Source organism: Fusarium fujikuroi, chromosome FFUJ_chr03 (assembly GCF_900079805.1).
Source record: "Fusarium fujikuroi IMI 58289 draft genome, chromosome FFUJ_chr03".
Classification (NCBI taxonomy): Eukaryota; Fungi; Ascomycota; class Sordariomycetes; order Hypocreales; family Nectriaceae; genus Fusarium; species Fusarium fujikuroi.
In genome coordinates this window covers 1,625,928-1,653,050 of record NC_036624.1, presented here as the reverse complement: position 1 = coordinate 1,653,050, position 27,123 = coordinate 1,625,928, and the positions used below count along the sequence as shown (strand labels likewise).

The following is a 27,123-nucleotide window of genomic DNA, read 5'->3' as shown; positions in this document are numbered from 1 at the left end:
CACTTGACCACGAACCTATGAACCTTAGCATTGAACACGCACAACGACTATCATGGGGGCAAACTTTTGCTTTGTGGAGTTGGGGAACCACTGGGACTCATCATACATGGACTTAGTATTTGAATTTTTCCTTTTGTTTCGATGATACGGTCTTTCCTTGGACGAACTGCGGACAGTGTAGACAGTCAATACCCATATTTCCTTTTTGTTATGAGATCTTAGCGTAGTACTTAGTTAGATATGTGAGTAAGAAGAAACGTGAAATATCAATCAAACCATCCAGGCAAATTTTGGTAATCACTGATGCTGAGCCGTAATTTAACAATCAATGATTCCAATTCTAAAAAGCAAAAGTTCATTTCGATTCCATAACTGACCGTTATGGTCAAAACATGCGTAGTATCATAGCTTGACCTAAACCCTACCCATAACAAGATCCTTTTCTGCCAGACCCAATGCACCCGGTTTCCGAAGCCCACCTTTTGTTCCCCTTCAATGCCAGTGTATCCGATTTTCAGTTCCCGTTTTCTCTCCTCTCATCGCTTTAGCTCAATCATCATCGTCTCCTGCTCTGCGGGCAGCGCGACGTTTGCCCTTTCCACCCTTAGGGTTACCCTTAAAGTGCTTCTTGCTTGATGTCATCTGGATCTCCTTGGGGTCAAGGCCATTCTCGAGAGCGACCGCTGTACGCGCTTTGCGGCCTGACAGGTGTTTACCCGCCAGAGGATCTTCCTTGCCCTGCTCCGAATACTGGTAGTTGAAAGGTCGGCTGACGTGACCCTGAGAGCTAGAAGGACCGAAGAAGCCCTTGTCGATTTTTTTGGACTTTGGGCCTGCAGGTAGGGGAACATCGACAGTAGAGGCAAGGTCAACAGCATCGTCGTCCATAGCAAGGAAAGGTTCGCTGCTGGCTGGGTCGATGACTGAGAGCTGATCCATAGCGGCACTTAGGGCAGCTCGTCGTTTCTCAGGAAGGTGCTCTTCATCATAGAGCCCTCGGTTGAAGTCGGCCGCATCATTAATTCCAGGAGGCGGTGAAACGAATAGCAGCTTACCATTTACATAGTCTTTGAGGATATATCGAGCAGCGCGGGACTCATCAGGCTGACCAAGACCCTGGGTTTGGAAACCACGGGCACGGGCATATGCACGGAGCAGCTCAGCAGCCGTAGGAATCCCTGTACCACCTTCCTCTATGGCTCGGGTGCGGATATGAATACCATAGATTGCCTCGAGGAAAGGCTGAGGGATTCGCTGAGTGACGAGGCCCACAGGTCCCTGGAACTCGCGAAGCTGGTCGATGGGGAGAACACCGTTACAAACAAGATCAGCCTTGGTGGTGGCAAAGTTGGGGAAGACAAGACCAGGACAATCGCAGAGGATGACACGTTCGCTGAGGTGAATGGTCTGGAAGTGCTTGGTCTTTCCCGGAGTTGAGGAGACTGAAACTTTCTTTGCACCAATGAGAGCATTGATAGTAGAAGATTTACCAACGTTGGGGTAACCAACTAAGCCAACCTGCAGCTTGTGATCCGAGCCTGTTAATGCATTAGCTGAATTGTTTATCGAGTTTGGTTTTCTTGGTATATCTCACCTGCGTCTGCGGGAGAATGTTTCAGGAAGATGTCTTCCAGCTCTTGAACTGTAAGAATCTGTGTATCAATGTCTTCGGTTTCCTCTGCCCCGTTTGCCTCTTTATTAGTTTGGCTCTGTTGCACAGAGTCTTGAGTCAATGGAGCACCTTCTTGTTCTTTTTGGTCGCTACCCTCGCCTTGTTCCTCCTGCTCAGATTCTGACGAAGACCCAGCGGGCGACTCATCTTCTGAATCGTCGAGTTCCCTGGCCTCGTTCTCTGCCTTGGCCAGCTCGGCGGAGAAAAAGCGATATGCAATGCCAGCCTCCTTCAGATGCTTTGCCCAAGCCTTTCTCTGTTTGGGTGTCATCATATCTGCCTTGTTGATGAGAAGAAGGTTCTCTTTCTTGGGATCAACAGCCTTGACATATGACTCAAGATCTTCAGAACGGAATAGGAGAGGGTTTCTGGCATCGACGATCTGGACAATAAGATCCGATCGTTCAATAACTCGCCAGAGCTGTCGCCAAACCTCTAGGTTTCGCTCAAAAGGTGTCATAAGAAGATCGTTATTCTCTTGTAGCTCTGCCAAGCCACGCCTCCAGTTAAGGAAGCTCTCTCGCTCTCGTGCGTCCAGTTCTTCAGGTGTTGTTGTAGAATCCCACTTGGGCCTTCGGGGGACAGTCAAACGACCTTTATGCTGCTTGTGCTTTCCAAGGACATCTCTCTCCTCATGTGCTGAAAGAAGGTATGGGTTCTTTTGGTCTGTATGGATAATCTTGACATTGTTGGTCTTTTCGGCTGTGAAATCGGTACCAGCCAACTCGGCGGTGGCCAGGAACTCATCCAGATCGCCTTGCTCCGTAACGGAGCGCATCTTGACCCAAGCAGCATCCTTCTTCTCGTTGACAAGATATTGTTCGCCTGTGGCGTGGTTTGTTCTGGTGATGGCAGAAGTTCGCTTCCTGTCGGTTCCCTTGCCTTTACCGAAGCGATCGTTCATGAGGGCGTTGCCCAAACCGACCGAGTTCTTGGACTTTGCCAGAACCATTTTGACGTCGATATAGAGTGTAGTATTCGGTTGGTGTGCTTCGGCAGCTAATATACGAGGAACGGCTGCTCCAAGTCGCAATACCTCTCGAGGTTTTGTTGATTTTGTGTAAAAACTGAGTTGGACTGATCTGAGAGGGCTGTCTACTGATCAACTCTGTGCCCCGCTGAATAATGACTGTTCTTGGAGGGGCAAATGGATTTTTCGGGGTCCGTCACGGTGTTTCAATTACTGTTTCCGCACTATAGGCTTCCGCGATGGATGGGGGCTTGATACTGTGCGAATGATCTTAGAGGGCCTGGGATAACTGTGGAGTATATGATAAGGATTTTTTCCCACCCCGCTAGATTTTTGTACCCGGATGAATGTTGTCTAAGCCTAACATCCACGCCCACCTAACAACTAAATTCTTGTTGCTTCAAACCGTCAAGATGCCTCGAAAGTGGATGTAAGTACTCCATGGTAGTTATGAAACCATAGTATACTGATACAGATCGTGCAGCGACAAAAAGTCTGCCCAGCACTTTACCCTAGTGCACCGACCACAAAATGATCCCCTTATCCACGACGAGAATGCACCTGCGATGGTGCTCAACCCTACCCAGACCAAGAAGGGTTCATCCAAATCGAAGGATCTCGATGAACTGGCTTCTGAGCTAGGCTATGAGGCCGAAGATATCCGCGCGAACGAGGGCGAGGCAGCTAGTTATGGTGTTTACTTTGATGATTCTGAATACGATTACATGCAACATCTGCGCGATCTCAACACTGGTGGCGGAGAGGTTGTTTTTGTGGAGTCGACAGCTACTGCAAACAAAGGCAAAGGAAAGCAGAAGCAATCACTTGAGGATGCACTCAAGAAGCTGGACATAGAGCAGAACGCAGGCGACATTCTCGATGACGAAATTCTTCCATCCAAGAATCTTACAAGGGTGACCTACGAGGCCCAACAGGATATTCCTGATTCTATCAAAGGATTTCAACCCGATATGGATCCTCGTCTTCGAGAAGTCCTTGAAGCCCTGGAAGATGATGCATATGTTGACGATGGTGACGACGATATTTTCAAGGAGCTTGCCAAGGACGGTCGCGAACTGGAAGATTATGAGTTTGACGGTGCAGATTTTGACGAGGATGACGGCTGGGAATCAGATGCGACAGCCAAGCCAAACAAAGACTACAAAGATGACAGCATCCCTCAACTCGTACCCACAGAGCAACCCGAGGAGGGGCCCTCTCAAGATTGGCTTGAGGATTTCAAGCAATTCAAGAAGGAGCAAAAAGGTGGCAAGGCCCCCGTTGCTCCATCACAGTCTGAGATGCAATCTAATTGGACGACAACTACTCACGGGGGCCGACGCAAGAAGAGAAAGGGAGCCCTGACGGATACCTCGAGCTATTCAATGACCTCTTCATCTTTAGTACGAACTGAACAGATGACCCTCTTGGACGCAAGGTTTGACAAAATCGAGGAGCGATACAACGAGGATATGGAGGATGACATGCAGTCGATGTCTGCTGTTTCAACTATGTCTACTGTTCAAGGCCCTGTTCGTGGCGACTTTGATAACATCATGGATGATTTCCTTGGAAACTTCACAAAACCTGGAAAGAGGACAAATAAGAAGACTAAGGCTCAAACAGGCCTCGAGCAATTGGAAGAGATTCGAAAAGGATTGGGGCCTGCTCGAATCCGCGGCAGGATAAAATAATCAAGAATTTGGCACATGGGAGATCAACCAGATTTGAAATTTTTGGACTGGAATAAAAGAACGGAGTTTCAGGAGTAAAGGGATTTCAATGAGACATGTGTTCGCAGATTGGTGTGGAGATGGGATACGACTGGATTTACGTTCTACTACGGTACGAACTTCCATGTACCTTTGTTATCACGTGAGAGTGGGTTCAGTGCAACAAGCAAACCATAGCTCTCCAGAATAGGAACTAGCTCAAATGGATCAATTCTATCTCCATCACTCAACCGCAGCTTGTTAAAACATTCACGTCACACCACTCATAGAGAGGGCTTTAACTCATCCTCATGTCCAGACGATTCCCTAGATGAGTGCGACGCTTGTTGCATCATCAAATCAGATGTTTTCGACTTTCGGCCAGCCAACGCGGAGTCCGTCTCCAGCGTTCAATCCTTTTGCGACGAACTCTGAGAACAAAGGCAGCGCATTCGGAATTGATAGTACAGGCGACTCGTCAAAGACGAAGCGGACCAAGCGATCATCAGCATTTGGCGATCAGAGCGACAATGAAGCAAAGCGCAAGGCCAATAAACAGTTCAAAAACAAGGATGCCAATCTGAGTGACGGAGGTGGCAGGAACAAGAACCGGAAGAGCGACGAAAAGAAGAAGAACACTGATCCAAAGAAAAACCTTTCCAATACTGCCACCTTCTCCAGGAAACAAGCAGGACAAAACACGCGGAGCAATGGATCAACTCCTTTTGCGGCGACGCGTATCGAGTCGCGACCAACTTCGTCATCAAGCGCCAACTCCGACGATGAGCCTATCCCCGATACCTATCATTCCGACGATCCGCAAGCGAAAAGAGTATACGAGCAACTGCGTAAAGATGGCATTCACCCTCCCCAGTGGCCTTCACAACCTGGGAATCCCAAGAACAAGGCTGAAGTGACAAAGTTCCGCGAGAAATACGAAACCTATCGCAATAAGGCGCGCGCATCTCTGACGAAGGCCGGACTGATCGATGACCCAGATAAGCGCAAAACTCTTCAGGATGCTATTGACTTCAAAGGCATCTGCGAGGATATGTGCCCTGAGTACGAGAAGATCACTCGAATTAATGAAATGGACGTTCATCAGCCCGAAAAGAATCCCAAGACTACATACGCGAATACACGTCGCATGGTCAAGAAGCTCGCTCGCTCCGCCGCTGGTCAAGAAGCGCCGTTGCCCATGGACGTTCGATCCGTGCCGGCCCTCAAAAGGACATTGGACTATTTAATTGACGACCTCTTACGTGACGACGGCAACCTACCAGTCTTGCATGGGTTTTTATGGGACAGAACACGCGCGATCCGCAGAGATTTCACTTTTTTCTCGTCACTCACCCCCGACGAAATGAAGATTCAGGTCTATGTTTTGGAGAACATCGCGCGATTCCATGTTACGGCACTTCACCTTCTCACTCGAGACGGCAAAACACCCGAGGACTTCGTAGAGCAGCAGGAATTAGAACAGCTTGGGAAAGCCCTCTTGTCTCTCCGCGACGCTTACGATGATTGCAACGATCAGGGCATAAGATGTGAGAACGAGCCGGAATTCCGGGCATACTACCTCATCTTCCATGCCTACGATTCAAACATTATAGAAACGTTGCAGCGCCAATGGAAACCAGCTCTTTGGAAGGACTCCAATGAGGTTCGTACGGCCGTCCTACTCGTTGAGGCTCTTCAAAATACCCAAGACTTTCACGGACCTCTGAAAGATGCGCCGTCATTAGCCGCATCAGCGGCATATCAATCATATTTCAGAATAGTTGAGGATCCCAAGGTTTCATACACAATGGCCTGCTTCGCAGAATGCCACTTTCCCAGGCTTCGTCGCGCTATCTTGGCCGCCATCAATAGAGGTCTCGCTCGGCCTAGGGAGACGTCCAAGGACGTTACTGCTGCTGTTTTGAACAAGTTTCTTCGTTTCGATACCATCGAGCAAGCTGTTGAATTTGCGGAGCTTCACAATATCGAATTTGGCCAATGCGATGAGGACCCATCCGATGCCAGTCGTCAATACGCGAAACTAGACAGTCGTGGTTCTTTACCTCACCTTCGCCTTCAACACCAATTCTCTTACTCTCTTGTGGAAAAGAAACGTGGCTCAAAATCACTACCAGAGCTGATACATCAAACAACTTATCAAAGCGCAAATCCTTCCAAGGCTGCAGTTAACGGTTCATCCCAAGAAAGCCTTTTTGTTCCAGAAACAAAACCTACTCCCAACAAAACAACAATCCCCACTGGACCCAAAGCTACAACGCCAAACCCATTTGCATCATTTGGCAAGCCTAGTGAACCTGGAGGGGACAATAAGCCCATCAATGGCAACTCAGGTAAGACCCCATTCCTACTGTTTAATTTGTGCCAAAGATTCTGCATCCCATGGTTTTCTGCATGTTCGATTACGTGTAAAGACCTTTACTTTGCAGGCGAATAGGAAATCGCATTCAGCCGGAGACTCGACAGGCCACAGTTCTTGAGATTTACTAAGGACAACACATTGGCTCGAGACGAACCACTGGAAATCTGGCAAAGACACGCCTAAACCACTGGTTCTGACGTTTGTATTCGCTTAGGGACTACAATCAACGGAACGGCCTCGATTAGTGCTTCTGGTTCACAACAAACACCATTCCAGAAACCCCCATTCGTATCTGGCTTGGCTTCGACAGCCAAGCCGCCTGCGGTCAACCCCTTCGCACACACAACATCTGCACTTACGCCATCCTCCGCCGGCAATGTTTCTCATCTGCCAGCACCTACCCCCGAGCAGCCACCTCGATCTGGAAATGGAAACAGGCCAGTACTGAACCCGTTTGCCTCTTCTTTCAAGCCACCAACCACTTCTGCTGAGCAGGCACAGAGCAGTCCATTCGGTCAGGGTTCTGCCTACAGTGAGAAAGAGGCGACATCAGGAACGACCTTCACCTCACTGCCAGCCCCTACGGCGGTCGCCTCGACAGAGAACACTTCTAGCAAAGTTATAGTAGCGGACAAGCCACAGCTCCATGCTCCCACCATCACTTCAACACAACCCGCGAAGCAACCTAGCATCAACATATTTCCACCAACGCCTCAACTGTCCTCAAGTCCCTTTACTACCGTAACACAACCTCAAAAATCATCTACACCGAGCGACAGCAGTGCCACATCACAAGCGACGATCCCCCCAGCAGCTTTGAACCTGGGCAAAACAACTACGTTAACTGGAGAACAAGGCAAGCCAGCAACGAGCTTTTTTGACACACAACCCCCAACCACATCAACGCCTCAATTCTCGTTCCCTTCGGTTGGAACCTCATCTTTGTCCCATCCTGCATCAAATGGTGGTGGCTCCCAACTCCCAACAACCCCAACAGCTGCACAAATAGCAAAGGAGCCCATCCGCCCTCCTGAACCACCATCGCCACCTCGTGACCTCTTGGGTGATTTTACCAGATGGTTCGTAACTGGCGATGACGGACTCATGGACGAATTTCAAGCATTTATGTTGGATAATATACTACAAGGCGTGTATCGAGAATACGTCAAGGAAGAAGAAGCCAGGAGACAAAAGGAGGAAGAAGAGCAAGCACTGGCAGAAGCACAAAAGTTTCGCATCTACAGCTTATCAGTCAGGTACTTCTATCGCTGGAAAGAGATTGCGCGTGATCGCCGCTTGAGCCAGCTTCGTCGTAGCGGTCGAGAGCAGATGAGAGCCTACTATGAAGCACAGCGTGTAGCGCAAGCCAAGGCTCAACGAGAAGCTGCTCGCCAAGCTGCCCGAGAGCAGGCTGAAATCGCCGAGTTGAATCGACCAGAGGAGCTGAAGGGTCTACTTAAACACAAGAAGCCAAGTAAACGTCGTCAAGCAGCAGAAGAGGACGCACTGCTTGCTTCCGGTGTTCTATCTGGAATCAACAACGAGCAGGAAGCTGTGGCCAGGATTGTGCGTAGAGCGCCATCCGCCACCAGCTCCATTTCCAGCAAACAATCGAGCTCATCTCTCGCAAGAAGTGGTTCAAAGACCAGAGCTCTTCGGCAACAGTTTGGTGATCAATCGGCCACTTTCAGACGCTCGCTGCCTCCTGTTGTTTCTCGAAATGCCGAAAGTCCAGAGCCCAGTAATCGTGTCAGCAGAGTATCCGAACGCTGGCGACTCAAGGCTATGGGGATTGTGCAGATGCCTGATGGAACTGCTCTCCCTGAAAGGCTGGCGAACGAGATGCAGTATGGCAAGAAGCAGTCAACGGGCAGTATGGGCCCGCCTAGCAGTGGTTTCAAGCGCCGGGCCTCTATAAGTGGCCTTGGTCATTCTGAGGAACGCCATCGATTATCTGGGTCGCACGGCACCGTCGATACCACCGAATCTGATAGTTCTGCGACAAACAAGAGAAAGCGAGCCACTGACGACGATGGTGAGCTAGCTCAGGATGACCAGACCAAAATCAGCTCGCATAAACGAGTCATGAGCGATGCGCAAACCCTAATCGACGAACTCCGTGCTATGAGGGAAGAGATGGAAGAGGGAGCGACTTGGTTCAAAGACCAGAACGATAGAATGCAGAGTGAACTGATCAGCAGAGGCTCGACACCCTGGGATCAAGATATATGAGAAATTGTACATAAAAAAGCCAAGACTGCTGATGATGAGGATGGCGGTACCATACAAAGTATATACTCCTGTGGTTGGATGGAAGGGAGTTGCAACACTTGAGTCTTGACGGTTACTCCAGGTACCTGTGTCAATATGGGGTGATGGCATGATTTAGAGCTGGTTGGGAAAGGCATTGCATTATAAGGAGAAATGGTCAAGCAAATGTATACACACGTCTGCATTTCATTTCATTTCATTTCAAGTCACATCACGCATTCGCTGCCTTTTGACTGATCTCTTATTACAGCGTCTCGCCACTAAACTCCTATATGCAAAAGCCCATATCCATAAGTACCGTGTCTGTTTACCCATGAAACTCCTCGGCTCAGAAATGATCAACGTAAATGGCCACCAGCACATAAGCTCACGATCGTCTGGCCTTTTTGGGTGGTGGATCAAAGACAATCCGAATATTCCGTGTTTCACTGGGAGCCTGTGAATCTCTGGACTGCTTTTTCCTCAGAAAGCCTTTGCCCGAGCCATTACTTGGTTGTTGCACCCAAGGATTGTTGCTATCGTGGCATTCACGTGGGAATGTAGCTGAACGGGGCGTTGTGATAGAGAAACCGGGGCTAAACAGCGGGGATGTGATCCCCGGTGTACTACATTGTGGCCCAGCTGAGTGTGACAACAGGGCAGCGTTTGTACAGCTTGATACGCTCTCTACTGGAGACGCATCCTCGCGATAGGGTGTGTGTAGAGGAGCTTTTGTCGGAAGCGGGTGCGGGATAGCGGTAGTGACAATGCCGAGTTTGTGGGTATCGTTCAGATTTCTCACTGCACTACGTGGGTTCCAAAGTGCAGTCTTTGACAGGTTTCGTTCTTCATCCATATAAGGGGGGAGGTCGTGGAAGCCGGGAGTCCTTGGTGTAACATGTGTCTGGCAACGGAACGAGAGAGAAGAGCGTCTGTTGCGTACAGAATGCCTTTTGCGTTTCCGATGTTGCATGAAGATACAGCCTGCAGAAATGAGAAGGAAAGCGGCGGCACCAACAGCGATGGCAGCAATTGAGGTGTTGGGAAGGTCATGGTTATCTCCTGGTGCAACTGAGGCAGAGGGATCTACAATCGAGATGCTCCCCTCGCTGAAAACAGTGTCATTGAGTCCTATAGGGGTTCCTGGTTTGGGACGCTGTTGGCATCCAGCATTGAGGGCAACAAGGACTACATAAAGAGATGGTTAGATGAGTCAAGCAGCTGGGTTAAGAAACGGCTCACAATTCGATATGATTGTCTGCGAGCTATCTGCCTTGACACATGCCTGGCATTTATCAACTGCGTCGCCGAGCATGGCTTTGTCATCAGTGTCACAGTAATCATACTGTTCTCTATCGTTGGGTTCGGTGATGCCCTTCTTCAGAGCATTCTCAATAGGGCCACAAGCTTCAGATGTGATACAGGGGCCGGAACTGATGCCGGTTGCATTTGGGTAGCCAAAGATACAGTAGTCGAAAGAGTAACGCATATTGTCTAATAGCGCAAAAGTCAGATGATGTTGAACAGTTGAGTCCTCAGCATGACTTACACAAGAACCAATCTTGGTCACTTTCGTCGCCCTGTTTGAAAGCACTGTCCTGCAAACAAGCCAGACATCTTTGGAACTTCTGGCCTGCTGTCTTCCTCTTGAAGTCATCGTCATCGCAGACGATCTCGTTGCCACGGGTTTCGTAGGAATTGGGATCTGACTGGTCAAGGCAGAACTGGGAACAGGGAGAGTTGGGTGTGACTTGTAGAGCCGAGACCGGCATCCAGAACAAAAAGAAAGGGACAATAGAGAAGAAGAACATCGTGGAGGTCCGCTGTGGTGTTTAATGTTTCAAAAAGAAGGTCGCTGTTTCGATAAGCGACAAGAATACTATGATGGGTATCGAGGTCGATCTGAGGCCAGGCCAGCTGTGAAACAGCTCGATTTGAAAGAGAAGAAACGGTATTAAAGAAAATGAATACGGTGGGTTGGTATACCAGATACCCTTGTTACAACATGTTGGTATCAGTCGTTAAATATAAGGGCATCGCAATACAACACAAGTAGGAATTAGAATGAGTGAACGAGCGAGGAGCAGAAAGGAACGAGAAGTGGAAATCTAAGGCGAGAATTCTTGAGAACAGAAGGGAAACAGAAGAAGCGAGCTGCAGCCCTTCTGCATATTAATTACCTTAGCTAGTATACTTACTTAAATTCCCTATGGATAGCGTGAAGAGAAAACGAGAACGTGGGTGTCGTTCTCCATCACTCGATCGAGAGCTGCAGATGCAACGCCATGCACCACACTTCACCGCACTAAGATGCATACTCTGCCCTCTGCCCTATATTGCACCTTGCAAGACTCAGCTGGAGTTGGCCAAGGACTGAACGCGACCGAAAAGGGGGTCTGGTTGCCGCGCTATGGCTCCCAATCACCCAATTCTCGGCTGAGAAGTGCCGCCAACTTGTCTGTGCCGCATCGATCCATGCTTGTGATAGGAAACAACTATTCCCCAGGCGGTATCGAGGCGGTCCAAGCAGCGAACAAGGATTGAGGGTTAGGTAGTTGGGTGGTGAAAATGGCTACGGGCGCTTAAGTTGTATGTATGAGACACATAGAAAAGGTGGTGAACTGAGACGAACCAGACAGAGCCTGTTTACGGAGGATTTTCTGTGGCCTCATTGGTTCGTGCCTGGAAGTGCCAGAAGATGGCTTTCACAAGCAGCGAATCAGAGACAAGGGAAGCGGCAGTGTAGTTCAGGGCGGTTATTAGGTAGCTTTAGGGGCCCAAGCAGCCCCAGCGCTTAATTAAGGCTGGCTCTGGACTGTAACTGTCATAACCAAGTTCATTCATCATCACACCTACATCACACCTGCGAAAGTGCCTGGAAACGACTGCGAAGAAAAGCGCATATGAAATGAATCAAAATGAAATCTAGTCTATAAGCTTAACCAAAAAACCGTCCCATAAACACCAAAACTGCCGAATATCTCCTTGTCGATGCCGGTTCTTTTCTCATTCTAGTCGTATTCAAGGCCATATCCAATGGCATACATGCATCTCTTGCCCTTGCCGCACCACGCATGGAACACCATGAACTGTCCATTTTCCGAACTTGTGCCTCCACCAGGACCTTTCAGGCCTAGAGTTGGTGTCTTGAGAAATGGAGCTTTCCCCCGCCTGTAAGGGCCCTCGACCCGGTCACTTATGGCATATTTGAGATCATAGGCATCGCCTGTGTAAATGTGGCTACTGAAGAAGAGCAGATACTTGCCCTGTTCTGTCCGTACCAGACTCGGAGCCTCAACCAGGGGCCCATCCTCGGAGACGATCCGGTCCAGGATGTCCACAGGTTTGCCGATCGGTGTGGAGCCGTCCTTTGTCGAGACCTCTTGGAGTCGGATGGGAGTTCCCGAGCCGTCGTTGAGAGCGTTGCCGTCGACTTTATAGACGACATATCGTTTCTTTGTGGACTCGTCAAAGAAACCCGCCGGGTCGATTGCGCCGCCTTCGTCACGTGGGCAGGCGAATGGTTCAGGATCCATTGTATATGGACCGGTGCTGTTGTGGGATCGTGCAACTCCAATGCAATGTCCACCTTCTGGAAGTTCTCCAGAAAAGTACATTATGTACGAGTCATCCTCCAGCTTCCGCACGTCAGGGGCCCAATAATTTCTGCCACTCGTCCATCCAGCTCCAGGGAGGGCATCTTGCTGGAGATGAGTCCACTCGCCCATGAGATCATCTGCCACAGCGACCTGGATGTGGTAGCCACCACCGCTTGTTGCAAAAGACACCCAGTGGTCGTCTTGGTCTTGAACAAGGCATGGGTCGGGGAAGTTGATATCTAGTCGTGGGGAGAAAGACCTTCCGCGACCTTTATGTCTTCGACTCAAGTGCTGCTTTGGTGGTGGCAATATGAATGGTCGAAGAACAGGAGACGATGTGTTCGTTGGTAGGGCTGATACAGTGTCGAAAAGAGAGATTGAGAGAATGAAGAAGATGATTAGCCCACAGGGACTCGATGAAGCGGACATGACGGGCATATCTTCTGAACTCAACCCTTTCTGGGACGCTGGCGGTGCAGCATATAAATCGTTCAGCTGAGCCTCAATCTCGGTATCAGTCAATCTCTATGTCATGTATAGTCGATCACTGGGTCCGAGTAAAGCTGAAGGCTAAGTGATCAACACGCTCTGACGTTGAGTTGTGAATCCTTGACCCAGATGAGAACTTGGCAAGTATTTATATCCCAAGGGAAAACAGACTTTGCAGAAGAAGGTTTGAGTCGAATACGCCTGCAAAAGTGTAGATAGGCTTCTGATTCAATGATGGGTCTTGTTGCAGGTATTTTTCATGTATGAGCAACTCTAACTGATCTCTGGGACAAGAAACTTTTGATATCAGAACCTTAGACGAGCAAACGCACAACTAACCTCCGAATTTTCCTCACTTTATACTTCTACTCTTACAGCCACAGGCCAAGCCATGGGACCTACTTCCACCACTTACTACGCGACCCTCTTTGCTATCACGCCAATACACTCTCATGCAGGATAGAAACGGCCAACTAGACGCTCTCTTGACAACAGTCTAATCTTAAGCCCATCCCTGATCTTAATAGGAGCAGGCAAAGGAAGGGACCAAAAATTCAGCCAGTCCAAGTAAACGCCCAAGCCGGGATATCCCTCGCTATCATGCTGTGCCATGCGCTGGCTAACAGAGTTGCAGCGACTTGAATCCTCTGCTTAGCGAACAGGTTGCTGCGGTGGAAGTCCACTCCCTCAACTATGAAACAGGGACAGCTGTTACTCGAGATGCGTTGCTAGAGCCTGATTCGTCCAATGTTTCCACCCAGGCCCAATGTTCTGTTTGGCCAAGACTGGTTCCTTTTTGATCTGCGACTAACACGACAACGGTTGGATTGTTACTCGACCGTACGTATCAGGGACTTTCCAATGTTCCTCCTGTGGAACCCTGACTCAACTAGACTACCCGTACCTTATGCTCTCAGTTTTTTCGTGGCCAGAAAAATGTGTCATCATACTTACAGTAGCCTCGACAACACATGCATTGCCCAGACTTGACGGACGTTTCATGACGATGGGACCTCAGATCGGATTTCAACAATACCGTAACACCAAGAGCCACCGTACTAGGTGACCGCTACATTATGTGTCATGTGTCAGTGTACCCCAACCACGCATCAGTCCTTACACACAGCGGTCACAAGCATAAACTACGGCAGATAGACAAGGTTAAACCTCATACATTCACAGATCCTAGACAGACGGTTCCCACAGAGACATGCAGTAGTTTTATCGTGCTTTGCATTGAGTGCCTTGCATCTACTCCTACCAGGATTTTCGAACCAAAAACGCCATGATAACCCCAAAAACATTTTCAAGCAGCCAAAAACGGCACGAGAACAAGAATATGGTACAGCAAGCAGACCTCTCCTTGCCAGCAGAACCTACATCTCGGGTATCAAGATCTGCCTTCAGGTTTCGGCCCATACCCAAACTTGGCCTGTATTCCATTAGTCGCTGTCGCTGTCCATAGCCTCGCCCTTGGCAGCCTTCTTAGCAGCCTTGGCCGCCTTTTTCTCTGCCTTTCTTCGTTTGCGCTCAGCCTTCTCTTCAGCGGTTTCGCCATCGTGCTTCTTGCGCTTCTTGTCCTTACTGTCATCAGCAGCAGGGGAAGAGGGAGTGACAGCCTCCTCCATGGGAGTATCCTCAGCCTCAGAGGCCTTGGCAGGAGCGGCAGCGGCGGCGGCAGCAGAGGCATCGCTGGTGCTGAAATCCTTGTATTCGGAGCTCCACTTGGCAGGAGTGGCATCGTTGGGACGGCCGTACTTGTCGAGTTTGCCGTCAGCCTTGAGCTTCTTCTTCTCAAGAGCAACAGGGCCAAGACCCCAGCGGCGGGGATAGAGGTCGCGCTCCATGATGCAGCGCTTGACCTTGGCAACGACACCGTGATCGCAGGTGGACATCTCGACAGTGGACATCTGAGCGATACCTAGAGCAATGGCTTCACCCTTGGTGGTCATAAGAACGACCTCCTCGTGATGCTCAATGGCAGACTCTGTCAATGAATTAGCAAGTTGCGACACGAATTATCGCTTGAGGACTTACCGTATCGAAGAAGACCGGGAAGCATGAGCTTGGCACCATAGCAGACAGCGTTAACAGCACTGTCCTTGACAACAAGTCGCTTGTAAGAAGTCAGGAGGGTCTCAAGAGGAGAGATAACCTTGCGAAGGTAAGACTCGTCGCGGGTGTTATCCATTTGCCACTGGGCGTCGAGAACATCGTGGAGAGTGACCAGGCCCTTGGACTCATCCATGGCACCACTGCGGACACGTCGAAGCTCCTGCATGTGGCCACCGACACCAAGAAGGAGACCCAAGTGGACACAGAGGGTTCGGATATAAGTACCGGCCTCGCAGCTGACCCAGAAGACACCGAGGTGTCGGTCGTTGTCGAACTCGATAAGCTTGCTCTCGTGAATGGTTCGGATACGGAGCTGACGCTTGACGGCAGAGATCAAAGGGGGTCGCTGGAAGAGCGCACCGGTAAGAGTCTCGAGGGCGCGGGCGAACTGGGCCTGGCCACCGGGCAGCTTGTCGTGAAGGCGGATGACAGCCACATACTCCTTTCCGGCACCCTGCTGGGACTTGACAAGACGAGTGGCACGATCAATGCAAACGATCAAGCAACCAGTGACCTTGGGATCGAGGGTACCACTGTGTCCAGTCTTTTCGCATCTATAGGAAATATCGTTAGCAAATAGTTCGACTTGGACGCGCACTTTGACGCGATACGCTTGGTTGGAAAATTTTCGTACCGTAGAATGCGCTTGACCCAAGCGACGACCTCGTGCGAAGAAGGGTTAGAGGGCTTATCGAGGTTGATGACACCAGAGCTGATGTATTGCTTAAGATCGCGCTTCAGGGGAGAGCAGCCATTGGGGATAGGAGTGAAGTGGCCTGTTCGGACAAGAACTGCAAGTTTTGAAGATTATCAGTTAGTCTTTTGAATCTCAAACAAGGGATCAATTGAGGCTCTGCAGGCCACCAGAAAATATCAAAAACGCGCTTTAATCATTGAATTGTATCAGGAAACTCACGCTTGTCGTAGTTCTTGAGCAGCAGAGGCCACTGGCTGGTGTCGAGAGAAGGAGTGGTCGCCTGGGGCTTGATAGTGTACTCCTCCTCCTCTGTTGTCGTCTTCTTGACGACCGCGACCTCCTTGGACATTTTGAACGGATTGTAGTTTCCCTTTTGGAAATTGTGTGATATACCGGGTGAAGCGCGGCAGGTGCTTCTTCGCGACAGGAGGGAAGAAACGGAAGGTGCGAGTCGTTGGTTTCCTCGTGTCTTGCCCGGTGTTGTTGGAAGCTTCCAAATTTTTTTTCTCTGGTCGGATTTCATTGTGGGGACCGAAGGAAGCTGCGACCGGTGTGTGGCGGCAATTGAACACTAATCCTACTTTGGTTACCTCGGCTGTTTTAGCCACAATACCTAGCCACCACTGGGATCTACCAAGTCATGTTCTCACGTTTACTCATTCAACAGACATCACAGCATCAAAGATTTCAACGATATACCTCAAGACACTAGCTGACTTTCAGCGGGAACTTTCAAGATTAGATGGCTCTAGCTAGACTGTCCTGCGGATCATCCTGCAAGTGCAAGTTCACAGTGGAGCTATATTATACATATTTTTCATTCAGTTCAAATCGTGACACATCAATAGTGGTATCCCAACCTTCAACGCCAAGCTAACAGGAGAAAAAAAGGAGCGACAGCCATGTTATCAGGCTCGTAGCACATTCGAGCCTACGGGTCACGACCCATTCGGCCAGGATCTTCGTGATGTCCATACGGGTCATGGTATCCGTACGACTGATTCATATGGTTGAAACCTTCTGGAAAGTAACCTGGCTGCGGAGCAGTCGTCCGACTTGACTCTCCATAGGGATTGACACCCGTCTGGTATATCCCTATGCCCGCATGAGGATTGTCCACAGGTGTCATCTCATACTCTTCCCCTTGGAGGCCCTTGCCTTTTGAGTTGCCTGAGTTGACAGAAGAGTCATCTCCACCCAAAGCAACCCCTATCTGGGAGCTGCTTGGATCTGGTTGATACATTGAAGGGAACATCTGGGGAAATTGCGATTGGCTGTTCATCGCCGGAGTCATCTGTTGGTTGGGGGCCATGACTGGCCAGTGAGCGAGCTTGAGTTCAGTTGCGCTGACTGGACTGTTATACTGCGAGGCGTATGGTGACACATGGTGCGGAAACAGATGCTCGGATCGGACACTGACCGGCGATTCGTCCCAGCTTCTCAGTGGCTTCTGGCTGAGAGGGGTGTCGCGAGTTTCGCGAGGGATAGTTAGTGGGGTAGGCCAGGAATTGTTGTGTTTCGTTTCCAGCATGCTGAGGAATGCCCTTCTTCGTCTCCTACCACGCCAGATGATACAAAATCCAAGGATAAATAAGATGAAGGCCACACCTCCAGCGGCGATGCCCACCTTGGCACCGAGACTAATAGGACCCTGGTCGAGCCAATCTGGGTTCACGGAAGCAACTGGCGTGGGCTCTGTGACATTGACGTCGTCTCTAGAGAATATGCTTCCTTCTGTAGAGACCAAGGTACCAGGCAGTGGTTTCTGTTCACATCCAGCTTGAAGAACAGTGATAACTGTTTATGGTTAATATATGAGCCAGCGAGAGAATTCATTATTAGCAGACGTACAATTGGCAAGGAAATGGTTGTCGCCAGCTTGGAGGCACTCGGTGCATCCAACAAAATCAGCTGTGTCGTGGATAGGCCAATTATCGCAATAGTCGTAGCCCTCGACGTCCGAGGATAAGTTGCGGTATACTATGGCATTGCGGAACGGCCCACAGGCTTTTCTGTCAAGTGTTAGACAAAAGTCGGGTGCAAAAGAAGGATATAACTGACGATGTCAAACATGGTGTGTCTATTGTGTTCTTATTGTCAGGAATTCCGAACAAGCAATACGAGGTTGCGTAGCGCAAGTTGTCTAGAGAAGGTCAGTCCTCAATTTTCATGCTGATACGTAAGATCTCAACCTACAGAGGTAGTATTCCTGGTCTGTTTGATTGTTCTTAGTAGTGTAGTCGCTGCTTTGCTCACACGTCAGGCACTGTTGAAAAACAATGCCTGCGCCACTGGTATAATCGCCTTCCTGGCAGACGACATCATCGTTTGTAGTCGCATCGAGAACATTGCCACATACTGTTCCACAAGGAGAATTGTCTGCGACGAGAATTGCAACAGCTGGGCCGAGCAGGCTCAGGCCTGTTGTTATCAATGTTAAACCATGCATCGCTGATGAAGCCGGCGGTAAGTTGTAAGGCCGAGTGGTTGATGAGCTTCAGTGGGAGGACCAGCTTTACTCGTTTGCGGTAAGAGGCCAAGCTGAAGAGAACGGTGTCCGATGGAGGGGATGGGTCCGATGTGTTACACCAGATAATAGGTGAAGTAGAGTTTTATCTGCGCGCGCAGTAGGACGAGGTTTGCCGCCTTTGAGGGATCCTTGAGGGCCGGTTGACTATCGGCCGCGCCTTATTCTTATATCAGCCCCGTTCGCTTCTAGGTGCTCAGAGACGTGGTGACATGTGTGACACATGCCAGGGGCCAACCGCGCCTCTTGTGTCTGGCGCGGAAAATGAAGTGATTGTGGGGGAATCTGCTGTTCCAGCGCGGCTGTAGGTATGCAGAACTTGTATCAGAGAGCAAGTCAATGTGAGCGATGCAAGTGATAAGTTGAAATGGCGTGGTGATGAAAAGCCTAGAAAGCGTCAACTGCACCGCTATGGTTGCAGAGGCGCATATGTAGGACTACAGGCAGTTCATGTCTGATTGGGGCCAAAGTTCCACCTCTCTTCTCCCAGCCTCCACATCCTCGAGAGGTGATAGCTACTTTGTGGGAAGAATCGACCATGATCCTCGCTAGGATTGGTCGGCATCTACGGCACGGTCTGTTCTTTATCCCAGTCTCAAATTGTGACGGTGTTGAGAGAGAATGGTATATGAGGGGAACCAGCCACTCACAGTCGCTATCACGACAACCGCCAACCCCATCGAAGCCATGCTGCAAGGCCCCCGGTTCTTTCACACTAGCCCCGGCGGCTACAGGCTCCAATGATTGACTATCGACTATCCAAACCCCATCCACCCAAATGGCCCTGTCAACTGTCTACCGCTCCTCTCACGGCTTTTCGAGTACTGCCAGGACTGCTCTCCACGGCACCTATCGCCGCACATCGGTGGTGACTTTAAGCTTTGATTTCTGACTATGAGCCGGAAGTGCTTGATATATAGATTCCGTTTTTTACTGACATGTCACCGGCATTGCTCGATTTCCTTTTCGATATTATGGATCGGCTATTCGTAAATATGTACTAGGTTTCTACGAGGTTGAGCGAGTTTGTATTGTAAGCATAGATATTTTAATGGCTTTGTGGCCATCACATAGATGCGGAGGTGAAGAAAGTCATACAAGCTCGTCACTACTCTCCAAAGTGTTCGCTCTTGATGAACTCCTCCCTTAAGCATTGCACCACTTGCTCCAACAGTCTTACCTAAACATCCATGGAACCTCAGAAAAATGTGTAAGTTCCCATAATTTCGGCGGCCTCATCGCAATCTCGGCCCCACCTCATACCGAAGCTCTGGGCTTCAGTGTCGAATCTGTCTTCACTGGTATTGGTATAAAGCATCTGACGCTCACGCAATCCAAATGCATCTTGAATTATGATCGCTACCTCGTTTTCTCAGTTGAATACTCCCAAATAAGGCTCCGTAAGAAGCTTGATGGAGTAGGCACTGATAAGCTTTCCATATAAATCTTCAAACACGAACAACCCTTGGTTAATGTTTACGAGCAATGAACTCAGTGGCTTCAAGGTTTCAATTCTGATGTTTTGTCTTCTTTATTCAACTGCCATCCAGTTTCATTATCTACATACTGCGTAACTGCTAAATGCCTACTCCAAAGCTCGCCTACCAGTCCAACGTCGCGAAACAAATAAAATTTTGTGAGGGCCAAGCCTCCAGTGACCATAAGAATACCATATCCCCCACCCCCAAAAAACAAGTATATGAACATGTTAGCAAAGGCCAGTGGGTTGTCATATGAGTCCTTCATCCCGACTCAAGACGGTTGTCACGGCCATCGACTGTTCAGGATCCTCGTTGAGTCAACAGCATCCATGACAAGACTACCAAGTGCCTCCCCTACCATTGAGTTCATTGCAGAGTACAAGCAATGCTGACATGTGTATCGTGAGATAAAGAAAGTGAGCGAGAAAAGAGTATCAAAATAAAAGCCAGAAAGGGCTTTGCGCTGGGTTAGATACCCGAGCAGAAGATTATGCCACTTGGACAGTGTCTGCTTCAGGCAAAGAACCTGAATCTATGTCAAAGTTGTTGAGATTATTGATGAGTGATGGGTCAACTTCCAAATCCTCACTTTTGAAAACCATAGCTTTGGGAGTGCTGGGATTAAAAAACGAAGGTGTGGCGGGAGACCGTCCTGGAGTCGAAATAGTTTGCAACGTCTCCGCAAATGACCCCGAGTCGCTAGCCTCTCCAACTTCATTGGTTACATATTCGTGATTTTTGTCCTGTGGTTTTTCGCCGGGTCCGGGGGTGATCAAAGGGGTGTAATCTAGTTGTGGAGTTGGCCCGTTGGTCGAATTATTGCTTCGTTCGGCGATGGCACTCGCAGTAGATACAGATGCGGGAGCGGAGTCAGTTCTGACTGGTGGCGATGAGGTTATTGGCCTGACAGTAACAGGTCTGGAAGCAGGATAGTTCATTGGAGGTGCGCTTTCAGTGTGGCGGTTCCCACTTGCAGAAGGATTTCGTCCATGAACAGGGCAATTGGGACAAACAACGGATTCTACTCGCTCAAACTCACGTGGGAGATTGTTATCGTGGGATGGCATACGACCATGCTGGCCTGACGAGGTTCTCCTTGTTCGAGATTGTCGTCCTCGTGACCGATGCTGGCTCGTTCTGCTATGCAGTAGCTCGTTGCGAGTCGAGTCACGAGATGAGGAACGTTCCGCGGTTGGCATCGCCGAATCATAAGCTCCATTTGTTGCCAGAGGCTTGGGCTGTGGCATTCGACCACGGCTTGCTGCGCGTTGAGTCGTATTGACCGAATCATCATAATCAGCCGCTGTTCTTGCCCGCTCGCCGCTGATGCATTGAAGAACATCCTCGAGGTTATTCAATGGCTTCCCGCGGGTTTGGTAGCCTCCTCGTGAAGGCGGTCGATCCGCGCTGTAGTTGTTGTTCCTGAATAGACTCGGGCTTGCAGCTATTGGTATCATATGATCTTCTGTCGGTGGAATGATGGCAGACCTAGGGCGAGTGTTGCTGCGATCTCTCAGATGAGGCCAGTCGTGAGCACGCAAGCCGTTTGCAGACTCGGATCTTAATCTGCTGGCAGACTCGGCACGCTGAGAGATTTCCTCAAGATGCTGTGTAATAGCATTGCTGATATCACGATCTTCAAGTGCTGAATCGGATCTTTCCCTTGTTCCTGTACGGCTTGCGTTTCGGGACTTTGGGGATGGTGGTCTGGCAAAACTGGTATCATGCTTTATCGGTGATTTTGCTGTCTCTCTAGATGCCCGTGACGATCTAGAAGCTCTAGATGCCTCAGATGATTCGGATATAACTGTTTCATTGGTTCTGTTCGACGAAGTATTCGACAGGGGACTGAATGCTCTCAGATCCTTTGGAGTCGCATTGCTCTGGCTGCGGTTTTGTAATGTTCCAGTACTGAGGGGGCGTATTTCGCCGGTGATTTCTGACCAGGGAAATGGTTCTGGCTTCCTGCCCACTGCAGTAGCGGGTGTCCAGCCAGCGGAAAGCGGTGTTGGGCCAGTGGAATCGGGAGGCATCCAAAACCGCTGAGCATCTGATGGGGACATTCCATCAAGGGACAGGGGTGTTCTTCCATCATCTGGAGAAGCAAAGGTAAATCGATGATTATATGGATGATCTTTCAGCTTGAAAGTGTTCGTTGGGTAGCCGCTGAGAGGAGCTGCACTATTAGGGTATGGCGTACTATCTTCTGGTGGGCGTGTCTGTACAGTGGCATTGGATGCCTGAGACATGTTAGATCGCACTGATCTTTCTGATCTCAGAGATGCGGCGCTGATGGGATGATCCGGCGGATACTGGTGAGGTAGAATGGGAGGTGATTCGGGAATTATGAGCCTGGGTCGAACAGACATGGGTGTTGGGCTAGGCGCCGACGGTGTAGGAATATTGAGACTATCTGTGCCAGGAGAACGAGCTGAGTTGCTCATAACCAGCCCTGGGGCAGGAGGAATAGTAATCGTTGGCGCCTGTCGTCTTCTCGTAGAGTCATGAGATCCGTCTTTTGGAAGAGTGCAGCGTTGAGACATGGAGGAGATGTGATGCCCTAGTGCGGTTGAGCCTGAAGGATGTGGGCTGGTCACGCTATTCAAGGAACTTTCTGTCTGGCCGTCTTTCTTTGAATCCTCTGAGGAACGCCGGACCTCATTGGACCGGGGATTGTTGGTCTCGTCGTTTAGTTGCAATCTTCCCGGTGCCTCCATGCCAGCACCTCGTGGGTCCGGGCGATAGACAAGTTTTGCGTATGGTGAGTTATTGGTGTCGACGACCAGCAACTCTTTCTCCCCGCGTCCTAAAAGACCATAAACTCTAACTTCGCCGTCCTGGATACCGATGACTGCACTGGTACCGGCATATAGAGCCTCATCCTCATACCCTGTGCGATTACAGAATACAACAATAATCTCATCTTCATTCTCGGCGCGAATGAGAGGCTCAAGTCGAGTAACCCAATAAGTAAGTGTTTCCATGTCAGGTTCGTTGGGCATGCGGGTAAACCGACGAGGATCCTCTCTGGTATTCCAGGCCATAGACACAATGACGAGATTTGACTCAACTTCGAGGATATGATAGGCAAATTCAAAGGCATGCCATGGCGCTTCAAACTTATAGGGACTATTCAACGGTCAGTAAGTCACCCAAACCGTCTCACGCTTCTTCTTGCCACATACTTTAAGTCCATGCCTATTCAAAGTGGTCAGTATAACTCCAAGGTAGGAAACAGAGAAGAACTCACAGATTCCTATTGAGGTGTTTCCCAGCCCAGGAATAAAGCCTTCGTAAAATCCTTGCCCTCCTTCTAGTGCCCATGTTTCATCTGTATGGTATAAAAAGGATTTGCGGTAGTTCGCTATTGTCTCGCCATCCCCATTGACGACAATAACAGAGTTATAATATTCCGGACCTGTGGGCCACTTTGGTGTGACGTCGACTTTCTCAGGGTATCCGACCGTCACAGTACAGTTGTATTTGAGGGCGATGGTCCTGGCCCAGAGAGACGTGATGCCGGAGCCAGAGGGTTCAAGAAATGGAGCAATATCTTGCAGTGATTTGAAGTTGTACCCTTCTCAAAGTATTAGCATCGCATAGTCAAGAGTGCTTAGAACAGGATAGTGAAGGAAAGTCAACAGAAATCAATCAACTTCATCCACTCTAAATGAATTACCAGAGAAAGCCAGCTCGGGCAGCACAAGGAGATCCAGATCATCTGGGTTTGCCCTCGATAATACCGAATCGGCGCGGTTCAAATTGTTATCGACATCTCCCACCTGGGGCGCAAACTGCAAGCACCCAATTCTCATGATTGCGATTGCGCTGAATTGTCGTTTGTGAATAGATGCGACGCTGAAATGAATGAAGACCCCGCAATGGCGACACGTCTCCCCTAGAACAAGGCCTTGGACTGGTGAGGCCCGGAGCTGTAATAAGCTCAACGAGCAAAGCGGCCGAGAATACCACAACAAGAGAGAGAATACAGAAAACAAAAGAAGTAAAATATAGAAATCAACAACTAAAGGGGAGGAAGAGAAGTAGGATTGCAAAAATAATCGTGGAGAACGCCCACCGTTAGGCACAGGTCGAGGAACCAACGGGTATATCTAGTGACAGTTGGGGGCTGGGCAAGTCCTTGACAATTCAAGGGAAGGCCGCTAGACTGGTGCCGCATGTAAGCTCAGGAATCACCCGTCACTCCCATGGGCTCAGCCTTAACAAGAGTATTCGGAGCTATTGAGTGACAAGGGTTGCAAGGTAGGCGCTGAGAGGAGCCTCGATGATCCTCCCTGTTCTATGCTGTGTGCCAGTTCAGGGCCTCAGCAGAGCTTTGCCGAGTGCTAAACACACATCGCGTGGTGATTTAATTGCTCCTTGAAGCGCTCGACCCCCGCCAGCTGCCAGCAACGGGCGCATCTACCAGAAAACGGGGCCCAATGGACGGTAAGCGTTAAGCGCCCAACAACCCCGCGACAAGGGTTCGGGCCTGGTCCTCCCGCATTCCCGGAACCTCTATACCATATCTGGGTTTCGCTTGGTTGGTCTCGAATTGATGTCACTGGTCAGTGTTGTCTTCGTGACAACCATTTCTGACCAGCGATGATTCGATGCTTCGTTTTTTACCAGTCAGAAGAACCTGGGCACTTAATGCAGCTTCAAGAACTAACACTGATTGTACAGCACATTGCTTTCAATCACCTCTGAGAAACAAGCGAGGGAGTGCGAGTGATTACCATCAGCGTCGGCGTAGAGCCATCTAACCTCATTAGACCTTAAGTGATAGTTCATGAGTACATCGCCGTTCAGCCTTCCAATTTACCTGCAGGTCATTTACATGTTGGAGTGAAAACTTCGAGTTGATCTCCCCAAAAGACTGAAGGCTGTTGTGACTGATTGTCTTTCTATTCACCGGGCTCTCCCGACAACCACTTCTATGTTTTTCCTATTAACTTCCTTATATATTGACTTTTGGAAATGATCAATTCGAATTTCGAAACCATCCGGAAGTTAATAATATCAATTTATTTTATACTCAATTCTGACGACACTCCTAGTTTTTCTTCTGTTACTTCAACGGCCGTCGTCTACTGCCTAGCAACTAAAACCAATCAACAAACGCAAATACATGTTTGATCGTCGCCTTGAACTTCAAAATCCCGGGACCAACGAACGTGTACTATTGGTTATCGGTTTCCAGACTGTACCGTCTGTGATGAACGTTGCATTATATCCACCCATGACGACAGCCAGTCATGATAAAACTCAGTACACCAGAACGTAGACCGCGACTTTGGCTCCTTCATCCATCAACGAGTGGAATCTATGGGCAAGCATTCTTCCCTCAGCTGATAATGCCATCCTTTATCCCTCGACGCCCTTGTTTCTCGGTCATACATTCACCCTTCACCGCCCGACAACCTACCTACCTACCTACCTTATGGAATGGGTGCCGGGCGACATCACAGGACGTAATGGTCACGTGAGCATTCAATTCACAAGGTCACGTTGAATGTCATGATTCGATACTAACAGAAGCCTGTCCAGCTCTATGCTTATAAAGGTGACAGCCGCGCGCCAAACTCTGTTGTCATCTCAACAGCCGATGAAGGAGCTTGTTGGTTCTCATTTGTTTCATGTTCCTTCTCTGCCAGTAAGATATAAAAGCCATGTCAAACACTGCAGTTGGTTCTGCAGTAATTATAGGGAGACTCTCTTCGCTGATCATCATGTCAGTGGTTGATCCTATTAGCGATGTTGGATGATCAAAACTTAGTTTCAGGTTTAAGTAATACAAAAGACGTGGGTTCTAGAGGCTAACATCGTATCTGTGTTTTCAGTCACACATATGCAAGTTTGCATTTTGTCTTTGAACGGTTCGGTGCCGAGGATATGACTGCCATGTCAAATGTTTCTCTAGACCTCCAGACTTGAGCGAAATTCCTGGTAGACAGATATCACTTGAGAGGAGGTCTACTACGTAGTAGAATGATCAGCCCATGATTATACACCCAATTTGCAGTGTTGGCTAGGCATTGTCCAAGTACTAAGATAGTCATGGCGAACTATACCAGTGGACAAAACCAATATGATCAAGATTAATAGACATAACTACTCAGGTTGGTGCCTTGCACACCCACCCAGTAGGCTGTCACTCAGGAATACATCTTGCCCTTTGTCAGCTCAATAAGATCAACTGTAGATATCCAATCCAGCAAGGGTGATCGAGTCTACACAAACAGCTTACCCTATATCTTCAGGTCCGCGTTGTGGTCCCGCCTCAGCAGTGAGGATTTGTGCTATTTGTGTCAACCATATTTAAAGAGTCTATTACCATGGCATTTTCCTTTTTCGTATGTCCCCATTTTTCTGTAAAGGAATTCAAGTTCGACGACCAAACTTTGGAAAGAGTGTTGTGTTATAATATCAAAGGCCAATAGAGTTGACGGATTAGGTAGAGCTTGTAGTGTAAATTGGTCATTCCAAAACTTTGAAACGGATCCATGGGAATGGCGTCTATTTTAAAAGCCTCATCGATAGCTAGCACGATAATAACACAATAGCGAGATGGGCTTTTCAACATTCGACGACTCAGAACAAGACCATGGCGCTTCGTCGGATGAATCAACATCCTTGCCGCACCGACATACTTTAGACGAGCTAGCTAGATATGCAGTTCCATCACTATCACATGAATCTTATTGGCCAACACTAACTCATATTACAGGGAACAAATGGACAGCAGGGTTTAGCGCGTCTGCGGCAATCTGAGCGCCTGTACCTCGCGTGGAACGAGAACAATATACCCAAAATAGCGACGCAAAGGATTGACGCAGGGTGGTTGGGGAGTGAACACGCGCGCTAAAATGATAACTAAGAAAGAGAACAAGAGAAGACGAAATAATGTGTCAGGAGTAGCCTTTGTAGGAATATTGGATGGAAGAGTCAAATGAAGATCACTGACGTATACAACTTGCAACATCGCTTATCTGTTTATTGCCTTGGAACCGGCCTCAACGGTCGATCAATCTGCCAGTAAGTCACTACGGAAGTGTTGTGCAGAGCCTGGCATCTACGGAGTACTGCCTGACTGCTTACACAGTAGGTGTTGGCCTCGCAAGTTGGCCGGCGTTTGCGACGCTTTGCAGAAGAGTCTTGATTGGATTGTGGTGCTCGCCAAATACTACCACCCCTGCCCACGCATAGTCTTAACCGCCAGAGAGCATGC

General features: G+C 49.2%; 8 protein-coding genes; 2 read left to right on the top strand and 6 right to left on the bottom strand.

Moving 5' to 3' along the window:
* Positions 1-549: 549 nt before the first annotated feature.
* On the bottom strand, positions 550-2,624 carry FFUJ_02650 (putative GTP-binding protein MMR1-like protein; the record flags this gene model as incomplete). XM_023574407.1 has 2 exons in its annotated part: positions 550-1,538; positions 1,595-2,624. The coding sequence occupies 2 exons, from the start codon at positions 2,622-2,624 to the stop codon at positions 550-552; spliced, it is 2,019 nt and encodes a 672-aa protein (XP_023427766.1).
* A 431-nt stretch (positions 2,625-3,055) lies between these two features.
* Positions 3,056-4,336, top strand: FFUJ_02649 (related to low-temperature viability protein LTV1; the record flags this gene model as incomplete). XM_023574405.1 has 2 exons in its annotated part: positions 3,056-3,072; positions 3,127-4,336. 2 exons carry the CDS (start codon positions 3,056-3,058, stop codon positions 4,334-4,336), a joined length of 1,227 nt encoding a protein of 408 aa, XP_023427765.1.
* Positions 4,337-4,685: 349 nt separating this feature from the next.
* FFUJ_02648 (related to leucine permease transcriptional regulator SAC3) lies at positions 4,686-8,966 on the top strand (the record flags this gene model as incomplete). XM_023574404.1 has 2 exons in its annotated part: positions 4,686-6,705; positions 6,949-8,966. 2 exons carry the CDS (start codon positions 4,686-4,688, stop codon positions 8,964-8,966), a joined length of 4,038 nt encoding a protein of 1,345 aa, XP_023427764.1.
* Positions 8,967-9,372: 406 nt separating this feature from the next.
* On the bottom strand, positions 9,373-10,795 carry FFUJ_02647 (related to exo-alpha-sialidase / neuraminidase; the record flags this gene model as incomplete). XM_023574403.1 has 3 exons in its annotated part: positions 9,373-10,172; positions 10,227-10,478; positions 10,534-10,795. 3 exons carry the CDS (start codon positions 10,793-10,795, stop codon positions 9,373-9,375), a joined length of 1,314 nt encoding a protein of 437 aa, XP_023427763.1.
* A 1,200-nt stretch (positions 10,796-11,995) lies between these two features.
* Positions 11,996-13,012, bottom strand: FFUJ_02646 (related to endo-arabinase; the record flags this gene model as incomplete). The annotated part of the gene is made up of 1 exon (XM_023574402.1): positions 11,996-13,012. The coding sequence occupies one exon, from the start codon at positions 13,010-13,012 to the stop codon at positions 11,996-11,998; it is 1,017 nt and encodes a 338-aa protein (XP_023427762.1).
* A 1,502-nt stretch (positions 13,013-14,514) lies between these two features.
* FFUJ_02645 (probable centromere/microtubule binding protein cbf5) lies at positions 14,515-16,233 on the bottom strand (the record flags this gene model as incomplete). XM_023574401.1 has 4 exons in its annotated part: positions 14,515-15,059; positions 15,110-15,741; positions 15,822-15,978; positions 16,104-16,233. 4 exons carry the CDS (start codon positions 16,231-16,233, stop codon positions 14,515-14,517), a joined length of 1,464 nt encoding a protein of 487 aa, XP_023427761.1.
* A 582-nt stretch (positions 16,234-16,815) lies between these two features.
* FFUJ_02644 (uncharacterized protein) lies at positions 16,816-18,333 on the bottom strand (the record flags this gene model as incomplete). XM_023574400.1 has 4 exons in its annotated part: positions 16,816-17,681; positions 17,736-17,896; positions 17,946-18,027; positions 18,081-18,333. The coding sequence occupies 4 exons, from the start codon at positions 18,331-18,333 to the stop codon at positions 16,816-16,818; spliced, it is 1,362 nt and encodes a 453-aa protein (XP_023427760.1).
* A 2,047-nt stretch (positions 18,334-20,380) lies between these two features.
* Positions 20,381-23,707, bottom strand: FFUJ_02643 (related to amino-terminal amidase; the record flags this gene model as incomplete). XM_023574399.1 has 4 exons in its annotated part: positions 20,381-23,021; positions 23,078-23,090; positions 23,143-23,469; positions 23,572-23,707. 4 exons carry the CDS (start codon positions 23,705-23,707, stop codon positions 20,381-20,383), a joined length of 3,117 nt encoding a protein of 1,038 aa, XP_023428785.1.
* Between the last annotated feature and the right edge of the window lie 3,416 nt (positions 23,708-27,123).